This window comes from Gracilinanus agilis, chromosome 2, assembly GCF_016433145.1.
Source record: "Gracilinanus agilis isolate LMUSP501 chromosome 2, AgileGrace, whole genome shotgun sequence".
NCBI lineage: Eukaryota > Metazoa > Chordata > Mammalia > Didelphimorphia > Didelphidae > Gracilinanus > Gracilinanus agilis.
The window spans coordinates 542504892-542523868 of NC_058131.1; the positions used below are offsets into that span (position 1 = coordinate 542504892).

At 35.2% G+C, this 18977-nt stretch overlaps 1 protein-coding gene across 1 annotated transcript in view; it reads left to right on the forward strand.

The window, feature by feature from the left end:
- Positions 1–18977, forward strand: part of MYO5A (myosin VA) — a 145041-nt gene that overhangs the window by 15471 nt on the left and 110593 nt on the right. Inside the window, exons 4-5 of the mRNA XM_044660044.1 lie at positions 538–682; positions 13926–14082. Of these exons, the coding sequence (XP_044515979.1) occupies positions 538–682; positions 13926–14082 (302 nt within the window). The remainder of the gene's footprint in view (positions 1–537; positions 683–13925; positions 14083–18977) is intronic.

Genomic DNA, 18977 nt, shown 5'->3' on the forward strand with positions numbered 1-18977 from the left:
CCAGCTATCAGAATACAAGACCTTCTTTTGTACTTGGCCCATTAGGTTTTTTTTGTTGTTGTTGTTTTGTTTTTTTAAACCCTTATCTTCTGTGTATTGGTTCCAAGGCAGAAGAGTGGTAAGGTTAGGCAATGGGGGTCAAGTGACTTGCCCAGGGTCACACAGCTGGGAAGTGTCTGAGGCTGGATTTGAACCTAGGACCTCCAGTCTCTAGGCCTGGCTCTCAATCCAGCTGCCCCCAGCCCATTAGATTTTAAAACCTGTATTGGTTGAAATTTAAATAAGACTTTGGATTATTTGCAATTCTCACTGTATTTCTTAGTTGCATGATTGATCATATGTGAGAAATTACCTTCAGTCTTGGAAGGCTTATTAAGATACCTTTGACTGCCAACTATCATGAAATTCCATTGTGATCTTTGTACAAATAGTATAGCTCAGGAAGGAATCGATGTTTATTGCTGATACTTCTTCTACCTGCCTTCCTCAAAATCTACCAGTTCTATCCAGTGCTATGTGTTTTATTTTCTTTTGCAGGTATTGTTTTAGTAGCTATAAATCCCTATGAACAACTGCCTATCTATGGCGAAGATATCATTAATGCATATAGTGGCCAGAACATGGGAGATATGGATCCTCACATCTTTGCTGTGGCAGAAGAGGCTTATAAGCAGATGGCCAGGTGAGGGAAAGATGAATTTATCCTTGCTTCATTTTTCACTAGTCCTAATCATTTACTTTATGCCAAGAAGGCAATGCAGTGTAAAGGAAAGAGCACTAGACTGGGAGTTAGAAGATCTAAGAGATGATTTGAAAATGTTTGGACTAACTCAGAGAATGTTAGGTCAAGAAGGTATTAAGAGGTCACTTGGCCTAGACCCTCACTTTGCAAATGAGGAAATTGAGATTTGAAGAGATGAAGGGACTTTCCTCATACATAAAATGAGAGAAACATAATGTTCCATATAGCTCTAAATAAGTGAGCCATGATAGCTCTAAAATTCTTTGATTAGATCCAAACATTTTCAAATTATCTCCTAGGTTTCTTTTTATCTTGATTTTTCAATTCAGTGTTTGGAAACCTGTAACATGTGACTGAGTCTGTATTATGTTTGAATTTTAAGTGTCCAAACATGAGTACCTAATCCTTAGAACATAAAAACAGTGGTCATTTTTTCCTGCTTCATCTTTTAGATCTATAAAGGGCTCAATAAAAGCACTAGACCTTCAATTGAATTTTCACATTCAAAAAAATATTTATTTCTCAAGTGCCTATTGTCTGTAATGATTAAAAATGATAAAGGCTGATATAATGAGAGAAATTAGTATTTTAATAAAAGCCATTGCTGATAGAGATAAATCGACCACACACCTGTAAAAAAATTCAAATTCCCGCCTCCACCATTTTCTTCCATACCTTCCCTGCTCCTCTCTGTCCCCTGGGAGCCTGCTCAGGTAGCAAAAGAGGGAGTCCCCCGTCTGCCCTCCAAATTTAAGCTGTGCTATATGTTGGTTCCCGTTGTCTTACGTTTAACCGGAAACTCATTGGATCACGGGGAATGTAGTCTCAAAGCCCCACATGTCCACAGGAAGTTTGTAAGATACTTTTAAATGGTACTTCCCTGAATTCCAATCACACATGTCAAATACTAGTCTCTAGGCATGCATCAGAGATACAAAGACAAATCCAAAAACAGTTCCTAGCAGTTCTCAAGGAACTTCTATTTTTTCATAATTGGATCTGCTTTAATAAATATTTGCATGTCAATATCAACTCTATGTCTATCTTGGATTGTTGCATAGCTCTTTTGGTGTACTTTGGGTTGAATTGGCAGTGTGAACTTTAGGACTGAGTTGGGTTTTTTAGCCATGAAAGGAATGAACTCATCTAAAAGTTTACACATTATGCTTTAATAAATCTGTGCCAAATTTGCATATGGATTAATGAAAAAAAAAGTATTTATTAAGCATCAGCTATGTGCTAGACACTGTGCTGGCAGCAGGATGGAATCAACCATACAAGTTGAGTACAAGATCACAGGCTTGGTCCTAAATGGAATTTGGCTGTGTTGAAGATGTATAAACATTTTTATAATGATGTTATGCCTCTTTTAGCTATCAATACAAAAGCCCATATTATCTTAAAAAAAAACAAACAGAAATATTTCAATAAAAATTTTGGGGAGGGTATAAAAAAAATGGAAAGTAAACTATTTGTGAGACTAAATTATGCCCATTATACAGGATACAATAATGAATGATCAAAGAAAGAGCAGAGTCATGTAGAAGTAGACTGCCAGGTTTGGGTTCAGGAAGTTCTGGCTCCATGTACTGCCTCTGACCCATCATATCAGCTGTAGGACCATGGACAAATTATTTCCATTTCTCAATGCCCCAGCTAACTGTAAAGTTATAAGTTACAGATATGATGCTGATTTGCATTGACAGGGGAAATTTCCATTTTGACATTTCCCTGAACAAAAAAAAAAGCACAAATTCTGATTTTTCCCTGTGTCTTCCTCCAAGAATGATCAATTTATGTATGTACAACACTGTTCTACACCCCTCAAATCTGAACTCTCTAGCGGGTTAGCAGTAGGTTTGAGAATTTCCCTCTCTTAAGAGTTTAGAGATCTTCAAGCCAAAGTGGCAAATATACGCAACCACTATTATTTCTGTTAAATAAGTGTGGAAACTGAAGTTTATTTGCTTGTCTCCAGTCACAAAGTAAGTGTAAGAAACAGGTCTCAAATTCAGATCTTTTAACTATTACTACTAATTATAACATTAACAACTAATGTTTATATAGCATCTTAACATTTCTTTTTAAACCCTTATCTCCAATCTTAGAATCAACACTGTGTATTGGTTGCAAGGCAGAAGATCAATAAGGGATAGGCAATAGGATTTAAGTGACTTGGCCAGTGTTACATAGAAAATATCTGAGGTCAGATTTGAACTCAGGACCACCTATCTCTAGGCCTGGCTCTCAATCCCCAAGTCACCTAGCTGCCCTCAACACCTTAAAATTTACAAAGCTCTTGCCAATTTGATACTATTGGATATACAATTGAAAGACACAACTGTGGAATAGTTGTTTAACTTGAATAAGTACTCCATGTCCTGATAACTTGTGATTTCCTTCCTAGATCATGGAAATAGTTGAGTGAACATTTTCTAATATAGTAAGAGACAGTGTAGTCTAGTGAGAAAAACTTTAGGGTAGGAGACTAGTCCCAGACCTGCCACTGAAGAGCTATAAGATGCTCAACAAGATACTTAAATCTTTTTGTCACAATTTTCTCATCTGTGAAATAGGATAATGGCAACTGCTCTCTCTACCCCTCAAGGTTATTGAGAGGACCAAATGAGATCACAGAAATGAAAGCACTTTGAAAAGTCTAAAGTGGCTCTAATATTGTTATTGAATCTTCTTTCTATTGCCTGTGTACCATTGTTCTTTTTCATTTAGTTTATTGCTGCTGACTTTTATTTATTTAATGGGATTGGTTTGTAGAGATGTGTGTCATATTTTGTTTTGTGATGTAGTTCCTCTGTGTTCTTATGTACTTCTACTTGGTTCTTTGTGCTAATACTATTAATTATACATTATAACCCTTTGGGGAGAAGGGCTGTGGTTTTCATCCTCTGTGATTAAAAACCAGATCCGTTGCCATGTTTATACAAGTAGGCACTTAATTGTAAATACAGTATGACAATGAGAATGTAGTAGATTTGTCACTAGAAACTACATGGCATGTGCCAATTTTTTGGTTGTGAAAAGGTTAAATACTGACAACATCAAAAATTACTGTTCATATTTAGATGTTGATATTATAGCTAAGCAGTGAGTTTCCTTGTAGTTATGCAATGACCTAATCTTTAATCTCTAGAGCACTTTTGTTTCCACTTACTAATTCTTCATGGCTCTCTAGAGCACAATCTGTCACAATTAACAACCTGTATCAACTGTGATATTTTCTATTTATATTGTATATTCATTTGGTGCCCATAAAAAGACAACCCAACAAAAACGGCATATATGTAGATTTTTGTCCAGTGTAATTTTGAGGGTTCGTTTTGTTTCTTGAACTTGATTGAGCATCTTAGTCAATATAATTGTAGGGAAACCTAATGCCCCTACAGTGGGAGAGTTTAGAATAACAAAACTCATTCCCTAAAAGGACATGATATTAATGCATTACACTGGCAGTTGTCATCATTCATTATTCACAATTTTGAAAGAAGGATGCACCAAAATCAGATTTCCTCAGTAATAGCAGAAATTCATTAGGATCAATAAAATTATTTTATATTAATATCATGTAACCTGCTAAAGCATTGAAATGTGTAAGCAAAGCAAACACTTTTAGATGCACTTTTATAGTGAAAAGTAAGGAGGTCCTTTTTAAGTTTATCTTTTAATTCTTGATCAGCAGACATTTTTTCCACAGTTCAAGGTGACTTAGTAATTTATATTCTCAATATAGTTTTGATTCCTAACAAGATGAATAATATAAACTTCTTATTACATTGGAGAATGACATTTCTCTACATTTAACATAGCAAAGAACTACTATATATATTGCCTAGGCTCAGTTTTCCACCATATTCTAGCTTGGAAGATAAAAATAATAATATGCTAACATATTTTTAATATGCAATACTTTAGTAATCAAAATAATCAATATAATACATTAATAGTAATATATAAAACAATATAATAGCAAGTAATATTTATATAGCACTTATTACGTGCCAGGCACTGTGCTAAGCACTTTATAATTATTTTCTCAGTTAGTCCTCATGACAAACTTGGGAGGAGGTGTTACTATTATTATTCCCATTTTTCAGATGAGGAAACTGAGGCAAACTGGTTAAGTGACCTGCTCGGAATCATGCAACTAGTAAGTATTTAAGGCCGAATTTGAATGCGAGTCTTCTAACTCCAGGCCTGATGGTCTCTCTACTATGCCATCTAGCTGCCTCTTAGTTATTAACTTTTGTCAAACCTGGCACTCATGGAAAATGCTAGTTAGCCAAAAGTATGTATTAAGTTAACGAGACAGAAAAGTTCCTACCCTCTGGGAATATTGTACTATTCATGTATAGTTGACCACAGAGAAGAAATAATGGACATAGACATGGCACATAACAGATACTTACATGCGTGTTGGTTGATAACATAAATTTCAAAGATGAATTTTTCTTTTGTTTAATGAAGATTTCATCCTTCAAAAAGTAGAAGGGGAAATGCTTTTCTATACCTCATTCTCACCAGTAAGGAAGACTGGTTGCTAAGGTCAGAATGCCAGGTATCTTGGGGACAAATCATTACTCTATCAGTGTGTTTGAGAGAGAAAAGGAAAATTAGCTATAGTCTAAATTATACAGATATGATGTGGCAGACTATTTAGATAATTCCATTAGAATTTGGGACATCAGATTTTAAAATGCCCAGGGAAATTGTAGGGGGATCTATTGACATAATATTTTGTAGGAAGAAAGGTCTGGAGATGGGAGATACTCAGCTAATTACAGTGAGAGAGAAAGGAGCTGCTTTAAAGAGACCAATATGGATGTTCAGAGAACTCATTAATAGTAAGGGCAAGGAACTGAGGATAAATACAAAGATGAGCACAATTCTCTCAGAGCTATCAGGAGCATTGAAACCTAGAATTGACTAATGTTGGCAATGAGTGCTAAAGGCAACCCAAAGGTTGCATTTTTAGTTAAATGGGCAATAAGAGAAGGATTAAAGAAGAGATAAGATTCCTACTCAGATTCTATAGAATGATGATAATGGCTGATGGTGAGAAAGATTAATTTCTCAATTCTTAATTCATTTCAGTTTCCTCTTGTAGGAAGAGGGAACTTTTTGAAAGAGAAGGTTTGAACAAGACAAACTAAGGGAGGATACAAGCATCATCTACTTATTCTTAATAAGTTCAAGTAACCTAGATAAAACATATCTTGGGAGTGAACTGGTATATGTCATCTTATATCAGAGTTGGTGAATATGTGCATATATATGTCTCTATATACACACCTATATATGCTTGTGTGCACATATTTACATATTGCATACATATGTGTCATATATTATATATGAATATGAGTCAAGATTTCCTCCTTGAGCTCCAACTCTTCATCATAATTTGCCTATTGGACATTTTAAACTGTATGTTCCAGAAACATACTACGACATATCTAAAAATATATTTTTCTTTCCCACCCAAAAACACCCTTTTCTAAACTTCCCTAGTTCTTTTTATTGACGATATAATCATCCTTCCAGTAGCTTTAGTTTTTACCCATGATACTATTTTGACTTTTTTATTCTCCTTTACCCCATGTAGCCAAATCCTACAACAACTTCCTAACTGGTTTCTCTGAGGCAGGACTCTTCCCATTCCAGTACATCCTGTATATTGCTTCCAAAGTACTTTTACTTTTTTCCACACAGATCTGACTGCAGTGGTTCTTATTTGACTCTAGGACAAAATATATAAACTTCTCCGTTTCAGTTTTAAAACACTTTACTCTCTGACCTCATCTTAACTGCCTAGTACACCCCCCTCCTATACTCTATGATATAGCCAAACCAACCTTCTTTTGGTTCCTCACTTGATTCTCTTAACTCTTTTTTTTGTGCCTTTGTACTGGGTGTGCCACATGCCTAGAATGCACTTCCTCCTTATCTCTGCCTCATAGAAACTTTCTGTTTATTTAGGTCAGTGATTCCCAAAGTGGACGCCACCACCCCCTGGTGGGTGCTGCAGCCATCCAGGCGGGGCGGCGATGGCCACGGATGCATTTGGGGGTGGTGAATAACTGTAAGGGGGCAGTGATAGTATGTGACAGGGGACACTAAATAATATTTTTTCTGGAAAGGGGGCGGTAGGCCAAAAAAGTTTGGGAACCACTGCTTTAGGTTGATGCTTAAGTACCTTTGGCTGAATAAAGTCTTTCTTGATACCACCTAACTTACTAAACTGCTTTATATTTATTCTTTATATACATACTCATTTTCCCCTTTTAGAATGTAAGCTCAAGAGAAAGAATTATTTCATTCTTTGTTCTTTTATCCCCGTGCCCTTAATATAGATTTGTTTATGAATATATATCATAATGTATTTTTTCCCTTCTGCAGTCAGTGGTCACCCAAGCCTTTTGAGAGTTTTAACTGTTTATAAGACTCATGTTATGAATATAATGATATAAATGGAAACTTTCTTCCCATCATTTGCTTTCTTGTTATCAAATGAAATAATATGAAGCTCTTAGAATAATGCTCAGCACATAGCAGATACTTAATAAATGTTTATTTCCTTCCCCTCTCATATTTCTGAATTTGACAAGCATGTAATTTATGTTTTCATACAAAAGAAAAGAATGTAGAATTCATGAGTGGCAGCACCATACAGATATGACCATGTCTTTGCCTATCTTAGCTATTTAATACTTTTGACTTTGGCCAAATCTTGTAGCCTCTCTTGGCCAGATAACCACATCTGTAAAATGAAGGAATTTAATTAGATCACCAACATCTAATTGATGATTCCTTCTATCTATGATTACAGTGAAGTAGCTCTTTGAAATAATCCATTTGAGACCTTACAAGTTGACATTGCTCCATTATTAACCACTTTTTAGGTGGAGATATTTAAACAGTTCAGAATCTACCTAACTGTACTAACATCTTAACATATCTCTGTTGTGACCACAAGGACAACCTGAGAGACTTTTTCAATTGTTTTCCTGATCTCTCAGTATATTAGATCTACCACACTCTTGTTTGACCTATTCAAGATAGTTTTCCTTCCTAAAAAGGAAATGAGGTTAGTATGATGTGACCTGTACTTTAAACTTTCTTTCTCATATTTTTAATGATCTTTTCTTACATTACCAAAATTTCTTCCATTATCCCTTCCCTTTTCCCAGAGTCAGCCCATATTAATAATAAAGTAAAAAAAAAAAAGAAAGAAAAAAGAAAAACCAATTGAAAAAGACTGAAAATATATGTAATATGCCATACCTCTGAACTCTCCATCTCTGCAAAGGAGTGGGGTGTATATATCTTCTCCTATGATTTTTTTTTGAGGCTATGCTTATTCTTTTAAATTTTGCAGTATTCACTTTTGATTGTTTTATTATTGTTCTTTCCATTTTATATTGTAGGTATTACATAATATATATATGTTTCTATGCATATATAGTTATATAAAAATAAATATTTGTCTCTCCTTATGTAACTGCATTAGGCTGTAAATTTTTTCAGTGTTTTGTTATATTCATCACATGTGGCACTTCTTAAACTATACTAATTTCCCATTACATTCTTGTGTCACAATTTGTTTAGCCATTCCCCAACTGATGAGCATATGCTTTGTTTCTAGTGTTTTGCTATTGAAAAAAAGTGCTGCTATAAATATTTTGATATATATGGTGAATTTCTTCTTACCTAACATCTCCTTGGAATATAAGCCTTATGTCAATTTTGGATTAAAAGAATATAAATACTCTAGTCACTATATTTGCACAACTCCAAATTGCTTTCTAAATTCTTGCATAGATTCACAGTTCCACCAACAATGCACAAGTACACCTTTTTCCCCATAACCCTTCCCTTTGACTATTCCCATGTACTATCATTTTTGCTAATGCTCAGGTGAAATGCAAGGTGAAATCTCTGGATTTTTTTGATGTTCATTTGCCTTAGTAATTTGGGGGATTTTTTTCATATCTATATTGTTAATATGTTCTCTAAAGATGTTGCAACAATGTTGACTTTTAGGAATTACTGTTTTACTTTCTAAGCATTCACAATCCTTCCCTTTAAGAATGGAATACAGATATAGAAATTAAATCATTTTCTTGTTTCTAAAATAAGAATAAAGGTAATAAAAATGGACATTCACAGTATTAAGGATTAAAATTACATTGTATACATTATCTCATTTGATTCCTAGAACTCTTGTAGGACACATTTTACAAGTATTATTATTCCCATCTTATAGATGAGGCAACTGAGGCTGAGAGGCTAAGTGTTCATTGTCAAGTTGTTAGTATGGCATGTTCAAGTCCAGCATTCTTTCCACCATGCACTATGGCAAGAATATCAATACTTTTACTTTATACCTAATAGGATTCAATGAAACAGCACACACACACACACACACAAACATATGTGTGTATGTATATATTTTATAACCATAAGTTTTTGCTTGAATATTTGGAAATATTGATGTATTTCCAGTATTTAGAAATGTATAGATCCATGATTTTGTCTATTTGAATACTCCCTCTGCCCACACAGATGGCAGTCTTCAGGACTTGATATAGCTTAAAAATTAATCACCCTGTGGCCAGAGTGATATGAGCTTTTACAGTTTAGTTGGTTCTCCTTGTGGCTTAGCCTTTGGAGAGCTCAGTTTCATTCACTTACAGGCTAAAGAGTTTTTATAACTTCATAGATTGATATGTAAATGGTAAACTATAGACAGGAAAAAATTATAGAGAGATAAAGACAGAGAGGTAGGAAGATAAAAATGTGAGGGCGAAGAGGGGTATTATATGTATCCTTCTAGTATATATAGTCTGACCTGTGGATCAGAGTAAGTGCTTCCCTATTTTTCCTACTTTCTCTATTTTTCCCTATTTCCCATACTTTTCCCTATTTTCACTATTCTTTTTTTTAATGGAAGGTTTTCTTTATTTTTTTAACATTTATTAATATTCATTTTTAACATGGTTACATGATTCATGTTCCTACTTTCCCCTTCACCCCCCCGCAATCCCCTCCACCCATGTCGATGCACATTTCCACTGGTTTTATCATGTGTCCTTGACCAAGACCTATTTCCAAATTGTTGATAGTTGCATTGGTGTGGTAGTTTCGAGTCTACATCCCCAATCATGTCCGCCTCAACCCATGTGTTCAAGCAGTTGTTTTTCTTCTGTGTTTCCTCTCCTGCAGTCCTTCTTCTGAATGTGGGTAGCGTTCTTTTCGATAAATCCCTCAGAGCTGTCCTGTGTCATTGCAGTGCTGCTGGTACAGAAGTCCATTGCATTCGATTTTACCATAGTATATCAGTCTCTGTGTACAGTGTTCTTTTGGCTCTGCTCCTTTCGCTCTGCATCAGTTCCTGGAGGTCATTCCATATTTTTACTATTCTTTAAATGTTCATAGCAATTTATTTTTTAAATTTATTTTTATTTTTAAAAAATATGTATCTTTTGTCTTAGAATTGACTCTAGGTATTGGTTCCAAGGCAGAAGAGTGTTAAAGGCTAGGCAATTGAGGTTAAGTAATTTGCCCAGAGTCACACAACTACAAAGTTTCTGAGGCCAGATTTGAACCTGGGACTTCCCATCTCTAGGTCTGGTTCTCTATCCATCCATTGAGCCATCTAGCTGCCCCCTTCATAGCAATTTAAAATAATTATGTCTTCTTTATGAAGAAGCTTTTATTTTCAAACTTTAATGTTTGTTTTTGAAATAAATATTTATTTCCCCATGGAATCCTAAAGGTTTTGTGTATCAGAATAAATACTTTGGTTTTAGAAATTTGCTTTCAAACCTTAGTGATAATGGCCTTACCTAGTGCTTGTGAAGTACCTGTGATTTACAAATACAAACTGATTGCTAGATCTTTGTTCTTTTTAAATTCAGAGCTATCTGTTTTCTACACAATCTGAAAAGTTACAATTTGAAACTGTTGACCAGGAGGCAGTATGGTATATTGGAAAGAGAGCTACTTAAAAAAATCACAAGTCTAGTTCCCTCCCTGCCCTCTGCACCCCTTTCCTTTGGCACATATCTTGATTGTCAGTTGAAATTTCTAAAGGTCAGGGATGTCCATGTCATTGCCTTGCTTAAAGAGCTCTTGATTCCTATTGCTTCTAGGACAAAATACAAACTCCTTTGATTGGTATTTAAAGCCTGTTACCATATAGCCCAAGTCTCCCTTTACAACTTTATTGTTCCTTCCTTCCCTTCACTCCCCCCTGCATTTTAACCAGACAGATTTTGTAGCTGTTCTTTATACTCAAAATTCCTTATTCATTCTCCATGTCTTTTCACAGTCTGTCCCCCAGGCCTGGAATCCCCTCCTTCCTCACATCCCCATGGTAAAATCCTGATTCATTCAAAGCTATGCTTAAGTGGCAGTTCCTCATACTTCTTTTCCTGATCACCTTCAGTTGCAAGCACTATCCCTGACTTTGTATTTATTTTGTATATAAATTTGTTTACTTATGTGTACATGTTATTTTCCCTCAATAAAATGTCAGTTCTCTAGGACAAAGACTTTTGTTTTTACCTCTATCCAGAATACCTAGTTAAATTTCTTCCACAGAGCTGGGGGCTTAATAAATGCTTGTTGAATAAATGAATTCATGCATGAATCATTGACCACCACAAAGTGCCACTGATTTGTTTATTAGTGTTTGTCTTCTTTCTAAAATCAGGTGATAAGCCACTTTGAAGGCAGGGATTATTTCTTGTGTGTGTGTGTGTGTGTGTGTGTGTGTGTGTGTGTGTGTGTGTGTGTGTGTGTGTGTTTAATGTTCCCCTATATCAAGGGAGTACTGCAATGCCCAAAGGGAACTAGCTTTTTAGTAGCTAGTTTTTGATTGATCTCTGTTGCTAATAGAACCCTGGGACAGAAGGCAGAAGAGGGCTAGGGGAAAAAAACCAACTGCTACTCAGGAAAGTTTTGAAAGCTAGCTATAAGCATCTTTGAATGTACCCTCTCTTACAATCTAAAGAATTAAAACAATGTGTAGCAAGAGAAGAAAAAGCAACTCCCTCAGACCCTTTGTTGCAATTTAATTTTGATATACCAAAAACAACCCCACAGAATTTCCCCCAAATAAGTACCATTTGACTTTTAATGATTGCTGCTTTGTAGTATAGTTTGAGATCTGGTTCTGGTAGGTCACCTTCCTTCATGTTTTTTTCCATTAGTTCTCTTGATATTCTTGACCTTTTGTTCTTCCAGATGAATTGTTATTTTTTCTAGTTCTATCATATAATTATTTTGATAGTTTGGTATGGCACTCATTTTTATAATATTAGCTCAGCTGTCCCATGAACAGTTAATGTTTTTCCAGTTGTTTAGATCTGACTTTATTTGTGTGAAAAGTATTTTTTAATTGTGCTTAAATAATTCCTGGTTTTGCTTTGGTAGGTAGATTCCCAGTTTTTTAATATTGTTTAAAGTGATTTTAAATGAAATTTCTCTTTTTAACTGTTGCTTTCAGTCTTTGTTGAGATAGAAATGCTGATGATTTATGTGGATTTATTTCATATCCTGCAACTTTACTAAAGTTATTAATTATTTCAACTAGTATTTTAGTTGATTCTCTAGGATTCTCTTAAGTATACCATCATATCATCTGCAAAGAGTGATAGTTTAGTTTCCTTATTGTCTACTTTAATTCCTCTAATTTCTTTTTCCTTCCTTATTGCTAGAGCTAGCATTTCTAATACAATATTAAATAATGGTGGTGATAATGGGTATCCTTGCTTCACTCCTGATCTTATTAGGAAGGCCTTCCATTTGACTTTTAAATAATTGTACATCACATTCATGGGCACATACAATTCATTGTGTCTTTAATTATGAAACTGTATTCTCAATATCTAATAGCTAATAGCCAAAGATGATGATGATAATAATAGCTAACTTTCATATAATATATAATATATAACTTATTATATGTCAGGCATTATGCTAAACACTTTGGGTAGCTGCTATTATTATACTCATTTTACAGATGAGGAAACTGTGACAGAAGTTAAATGACCGAGGTCAGATTTGAATTCAGTTCTTCCTGATTCCAGGCCCAGCCTCTGTCCACTGAGCCACCTAGCTGCCCTTGATATAATAACTAATTTACTAATATTGCCTTATTAGGAGGGGTGGGGAGAACCTCTTTACATTTTAAGAAAAATAGTTCAGTTCAAAAATTCATTGCATTTCAGTTACAACCTAAATTTTTTGGGCAAAGATCTTGAAATTCTTTTATTTCCTTATCCTCAACACAGAAAAACACTAATTTACTAATCTGGAATTTGAGGAATGCTACCTTTCATTTCAAAGAAAAAAGAGGTCATTAATCTTCACGGAAAACATCTCTAACTACTGGCCTTTTAAAATATTACCACTACTGGCTTTTTTCAAAAGCAAATTACATTTTTGTAAATATGGGTATAAGTGATACCATTTCTTGTTTCCCCATGGTCTGGGGGGAAGTTTGCTTTTCTTTTTGGGGGAGGGATCACTACAGTCAGAAAGGAGAGTCTCCTGTGAATCAAGACCGTTCATTGAAACAAGTTCTGAATTAAGTCATTGTGTGAATGAATGGAAGGTAGGATAGTACTGTACTGTGGTTAACACTATGGTAATAATATATAATATTTTATTGTTTTTTTTAACAAATCTAGAATGTATCAACCATTTCCCCACCTAACTATATAGCCAAGAGAGTTTGAAATGTAGACTAATTCTTCAACAGCTATCTGTGTACAAGTAATGACTCAAATATTTTCAGTGTAAGAGGTCTTTCCTATCAATTTCTATGCTAAGGAACCAAAGCAATAACTCCTACCTTTTTTGGATTCGTGGCCATGTTATTCTTTTGGCACAAAATAGTATTCATATACTTTGAGGCATGTGTGAATCGTTTCAAAGAGCCTCTGTCTAGACCCATTCACTCATGGGAGGCCATGACAGATGTTTATTCATTTCAATACAGTGCTGCTGGTTGTTATTAAGGAATAGACTGGCCTCATTCATTCCTATATACCTCAACATGAATAAACTTGTAGAAGTGTGGTGTTTTCACTTGGCCAGAAAATAATACTGACTATAATCAGGCTTGAGAAGCAGCTGGCGATTAACAGTCTTTGTATTTCAGGGATGAACGGAATCAGTCTATCATTGTAAGTGGAGAGTCTGGTGCAGGAAAGACAGTCTCTGCTAAGTATGCCATGAGATACTTTGCAACTGTGAGTGGTTCTGCCAGTGAAGCCAATGTTGAAGAGAAAGTCCTAGCTTCTAACCCCATTATGGAGGTAAGAGATCAGCATCCTCACCCCTCACTGTTGAACGTCATGTGGCTCTTGTTAACCAAGACTAAGATAAATGCAAAGAGAAAATAATGTGTCACTTCAGGATAAAATCAGTAACAAAATCTGTCTTATTATTTGGATAATGAAATTACCTACATAGGGAAGAATATAGGAAATCACTGAAAATTATTATAGGCAGATACAGGTAGTAAAATGAAAATTGCTAGAATGAGTTCAAGAAAGGTACATATATACTTTAGGTTACAGATGCCCACATTTTTTACTATTGGGCCACAAGATTAGAGATTAATATGTATTTAGGGCACCTGCTTTTAATTATAAAGTTAGTTGTGCTCAGCTGTAATTTCAATTAATATTTGATCTAAGTATTCTAATGGGACAACTAATGGCAATCACTTACATGGTAGTAGAATCAGGTACATGATAAGGCCCTAATGGCCCATTTGCTTATATGTCTACATTTAAAACATTTCTATTTTGCCAAAAATCTTAGGTAAGTTGTACCTGAAGTTATATTAGGAACATATACCTTACTCTGTATGCCCCAGAATTTTCACCCCAAATTTCACCACTCATTTCCTTAAGTAGAAGAGAGTGATGACTCACCTTGTTAAAGTTTTTATTTTTCTAAACAAATAATACCACATGTAGTTTACAATATCCTGGGAGTATATCTTTTTTTTTTTTTTTTTTTTAAATATTTTTAAACCCTTAACTTCTGTGTATTAGTTCCTTGGTGGAAGAGTGGTAAGGGTAGGCAATGGGGGTCAAGTGACTTGCCCAAGGTCACACAGCTGGGAAGTGTCTGAGGCCAGATTTGAACCTAGGACCTCCCATGTCTAGGCCTGGCTCTCAATCCACTGAGCTACCCAGCTGCCCCCTGGGAGTATATCTTTTGAATTCACTGAAGTTTTCCTCAGCCGGGGTTAATTAATGAAATGTGTTTTATATTATTTTGTGGTATCACCTATTCTTACTTATCTCTTTGCCAATATACTAGATACACTACTCTTTATATATTAATGCTTCTGCTGTATTTAGACTCATTCCTGCCTTTCTCCCCCTGAAAATATTTTTTCTCACAATAAATGTTGAACCCAGGTTTTGCTCTCATGATTATTATAGTGCAGTAACTAAATTTTTTCCCCTCTACACTTTTCTAATTCTTAAGCTAAAATAGTTGTTTCCTTGATGAAGATCATTTGATTTTAGCTTAGAGAAGAAAATCAGACATTATTTTTAAAAAATATTCTTTTAAAAAGTTTTAAATTATAAGACTTTGTGAGAGAGGAAAAAGGACCTTTTAAATAAGAAATACTTGCATGAAGTAGAAATATATGTACAGAGAAAATGGTACTTATTTTGTAGGTAAGAGAATTTGAATATTTCAACATTAGGGACTCTAGGAATATTAATTTACTGATGCGCTTATAAGGAAAATGGCTATTTTGAAAGAAGCATAGTCAAATGAGAATAATAGCACTAATTAGGATACAGAGAACCTAATGACTCCAATTAGAATTTCATACCACTATTTTTTTTATCCCTTCTTTCTTCTTCATCATGCCTCTCTTGTCACCCAAAGCACAGATGGAGTTAAAACTGGCATAACACAACTGGGGCACAAGGGGTTTTTGCAGTAGTCTTTCCAAAGGTAATTGTGCCTGGTTTGCAGTGCTGTGTGGAGTTTGAAAATGATGGTATGATCTAGTCCTTAAAATTGTACCTTGGCACAGCCTGATTTCTGCTTTTGATGTAATGTAAAGACGTAGATTGATGGGGAGGGTTGAACAGTTTCCTGTGAGAAATGTAAATATGGTTAAAAATAGCATGCAAATGAAAGAAAGCAAAAAATGCATTTGTTGAAAGATAATGATCAAGAATCTTACTTATCTTCATTTTTGAAGCAAATATTTTTATTCATTTTCTCAGAGGGTCTATTTAAAATTTTGGACAAATACTGGTAGAATCTACCTTTACTAGCTTTGGAATATAAACTGTAGAGCTAACTAGTTGTTGGTTTGGAGAAAGAAAAAACAAAGTTATACTTTGCTTCCTCTCATTTTCATGCCTATTTTTATCTCAATTAAGAAAACTTGTTACCTTGGCATCAAGAATGGTTTGCTATGACTGGTTTGTATATCGGCCAGACTGCTGTTCCTAATGTGAGATGATCCTGGGAAGTCTCATCTCTTAACTACACCAAGAAATGTTGTTCAGTATAGTTATATACCAATCAGATTTCTTGGGTTATATTGTGTGAGAATTAGACAAGAACTCTTGTCAAGGCTTCCTGACATTTGACTGAATCTTGTTAATGTTGTAGGGGCTAACAGATTGAATGATTTGTGCTGGAATATCTTGACGCTTCCTTCAGAAACCATGTTCATTTTCCTCTCTCCTCAATTGTTTCCCTGTTGGTAGAGATAATATAAAGTTTTAGGATGGCCCCAGGGATTGCTTAGAAAGGAGAAGTGATTGAAGAGGGAAGGGGTAAAAGAATTAAACAGCTGGTTAACAGGTTAGTTCCTTTAAACTCACTGCTGACACCAACAAAAGGAATGTGTCTTTAGAAGACAATATGGTAGGAGAAGGGGGAAGAGAAATAATTTTTATCAACAACAGATTTGGGACCTTTCCATTTGAAATGTGAAAAAGATCAAAATATAAAGAAGAGAAAGTTTAGACAGTGCATCAAAACCTCACATCTGTGAATCAGCTTTGTCTAACTATGATAGGAAGAAATGTGAGTTGCAGTACTATAGTTCCTTAGGATAATAACTATCCAACAGACAAGTTACTGAAGGAATTTATCCTGTTGCTCACACTCATAAACATTTTAGATTTAGAATTGGCAGGGACTTTAAAAGTCACCTAGTTGAAACTCTGTTTTATAGATGAGGAAAAAGGCTGAAAGTAACTTCCTAGGGTCACACAACTATTAAGAATCTGAAATCATGTCTTCCCAACTCCAATCCCAGCATTTAATCCACTATCACCCTGCTTCCTTCTGTACATTATTTACTTAAGCAATTATTAGTAAAGACATCTCTGATTACCCTATTTTCTCACAATTTTTTTTCCTTTCCCTAACTTTAATCCTTGATTTTTTTTTTCACCCAGAAACAGATGTAGTAGAAAATCATGGAAGTTTTAAACTCTAGTTCTCCATCATTTCATCATGACTAATTGTTCTGAGACATTAATTTTAGAGATTTTTATTTTCATTTACTATAGAACATTCCATTAGAATGTAAGCTCATGGAGGATGAGAATTGTTAATACTTTTCCTTTGCATTCCCAACCTTGAGCACAGTGCCTGGCGCTTAATAAGCTAGCTCTTTCTGTCTCTCTCTCTGTCTCTCTCTGTTTCTCTCTTTTATAGAACTTTCCCCCTGTTTTAGTATCAGTTCCAAGTTCGAAGAGTGGCAAGAGCTAGAGAGTTAGGGTTAAGTGACTTGCTTGTGGTCACATAGCTAGGAAGTATCTGGGACCAGACTGGAAGCCAGGACTGCTCATCTCAGATCTGGCTCTTTAACTACTGTCATCTACCTTCCTCTTAATAAGTTCTTTTTTTTTTTTTTTTTAAACCCTCACCTTCTGTCTTAGAATCAGTATGGTATATTGATTCCAAGGCAGAAGACCAGTAGGGAATAGGCAGTGAGGGAGAGAGGAGTTAAGAAATTTGCCTAGGGTCACAGAGCTAGTAAGTGTCTGAGGCCAGACTTGAACCCAGGACCTCCTGCCTCTAGACCTAACTCTCAATTCAATGAGCTACTGGGTTGTTCTACCCCCCACCCCTAATATTTTCTTAATAAATTTTTCTGATGGATTTGTGTAGACAGTGGTTCTCAAACTTTTTTGGCCTACCACCCCCTTTCCAGAAAAAATGTTACTTAGCCCCCTGGAAATTAATTTTTAAAAAATTTTAATAGCAATTAATAGGAAAGATAAATGCACCTGTGGCCATCATCGCTACCCTGGATCACTGCAGCACCCACCAGGGGGCGGTAGCACCCACTTTGGGAATCACTGGTATAGAACAATGACTTATTCAGAATTTCTCTGAAGTCAGATACAAATTTAATTTGTCTAGAATTCCTAAAATGTCTTTTTTTTTTTTAAGTAGTTTTTTGTTGGTTGGAATAAACAACTATTCCATGAGACTGGTGTATATATTTATAAGAAGGAGTGATTGAAAGATGATGTTTACATTTATGTTTACAGTGTTTAGGTTTAGGATTTAAAATCATGGAATCCTGTAACTTGAAGAAATTTTAAAGATCATTGACTTCAAATTTGTTATTTTAAAAATAAGGAAATTGAAGTAAGTACAAAAAGCCATGAATTGGTAGGAATAAATTTGTTGGAGTTCTTATAGCCAGATTCTAGCTAGAGCTAGAATCATAATTTGAAGCTGCTTATTCTCAGTTACTATCCTTGTCTGTCCATCAGCAAAAATTTGGAAAGTGCCTTCTTCCAGGAGAAAAAGAACCAGATGTGCTGAAGCTTCTGTTCACTTATGTTCCTCACAATGTTAGATGTAGACCTCAAAGATTTGAGGATCTAATTTCTCAATGTGGAACATTATGCCCAATAAATTTTTTTTAATTTAGAGACTAACTTGTGAAAATATCTGAGTAATGCATTTATGTGGTTGTACTTTGTACTATTCACTATTTTTTTTTTTAGACCCTTACCTTCCGTCTTGGAGTCAATACTCTGTATTGGCTCCAAGGCAGAAGAGTGGTAAGGGTAGGCAATGGGGGTCAAGTGACTTGCCCAGGGTCACACAGCTGGGAAGTGTCTGAGGCCAGATTTGAACCTAGGACCTCCTGTCTCTAGGCCTGGCTCTCAATCCACTGAGCTACCCAGCT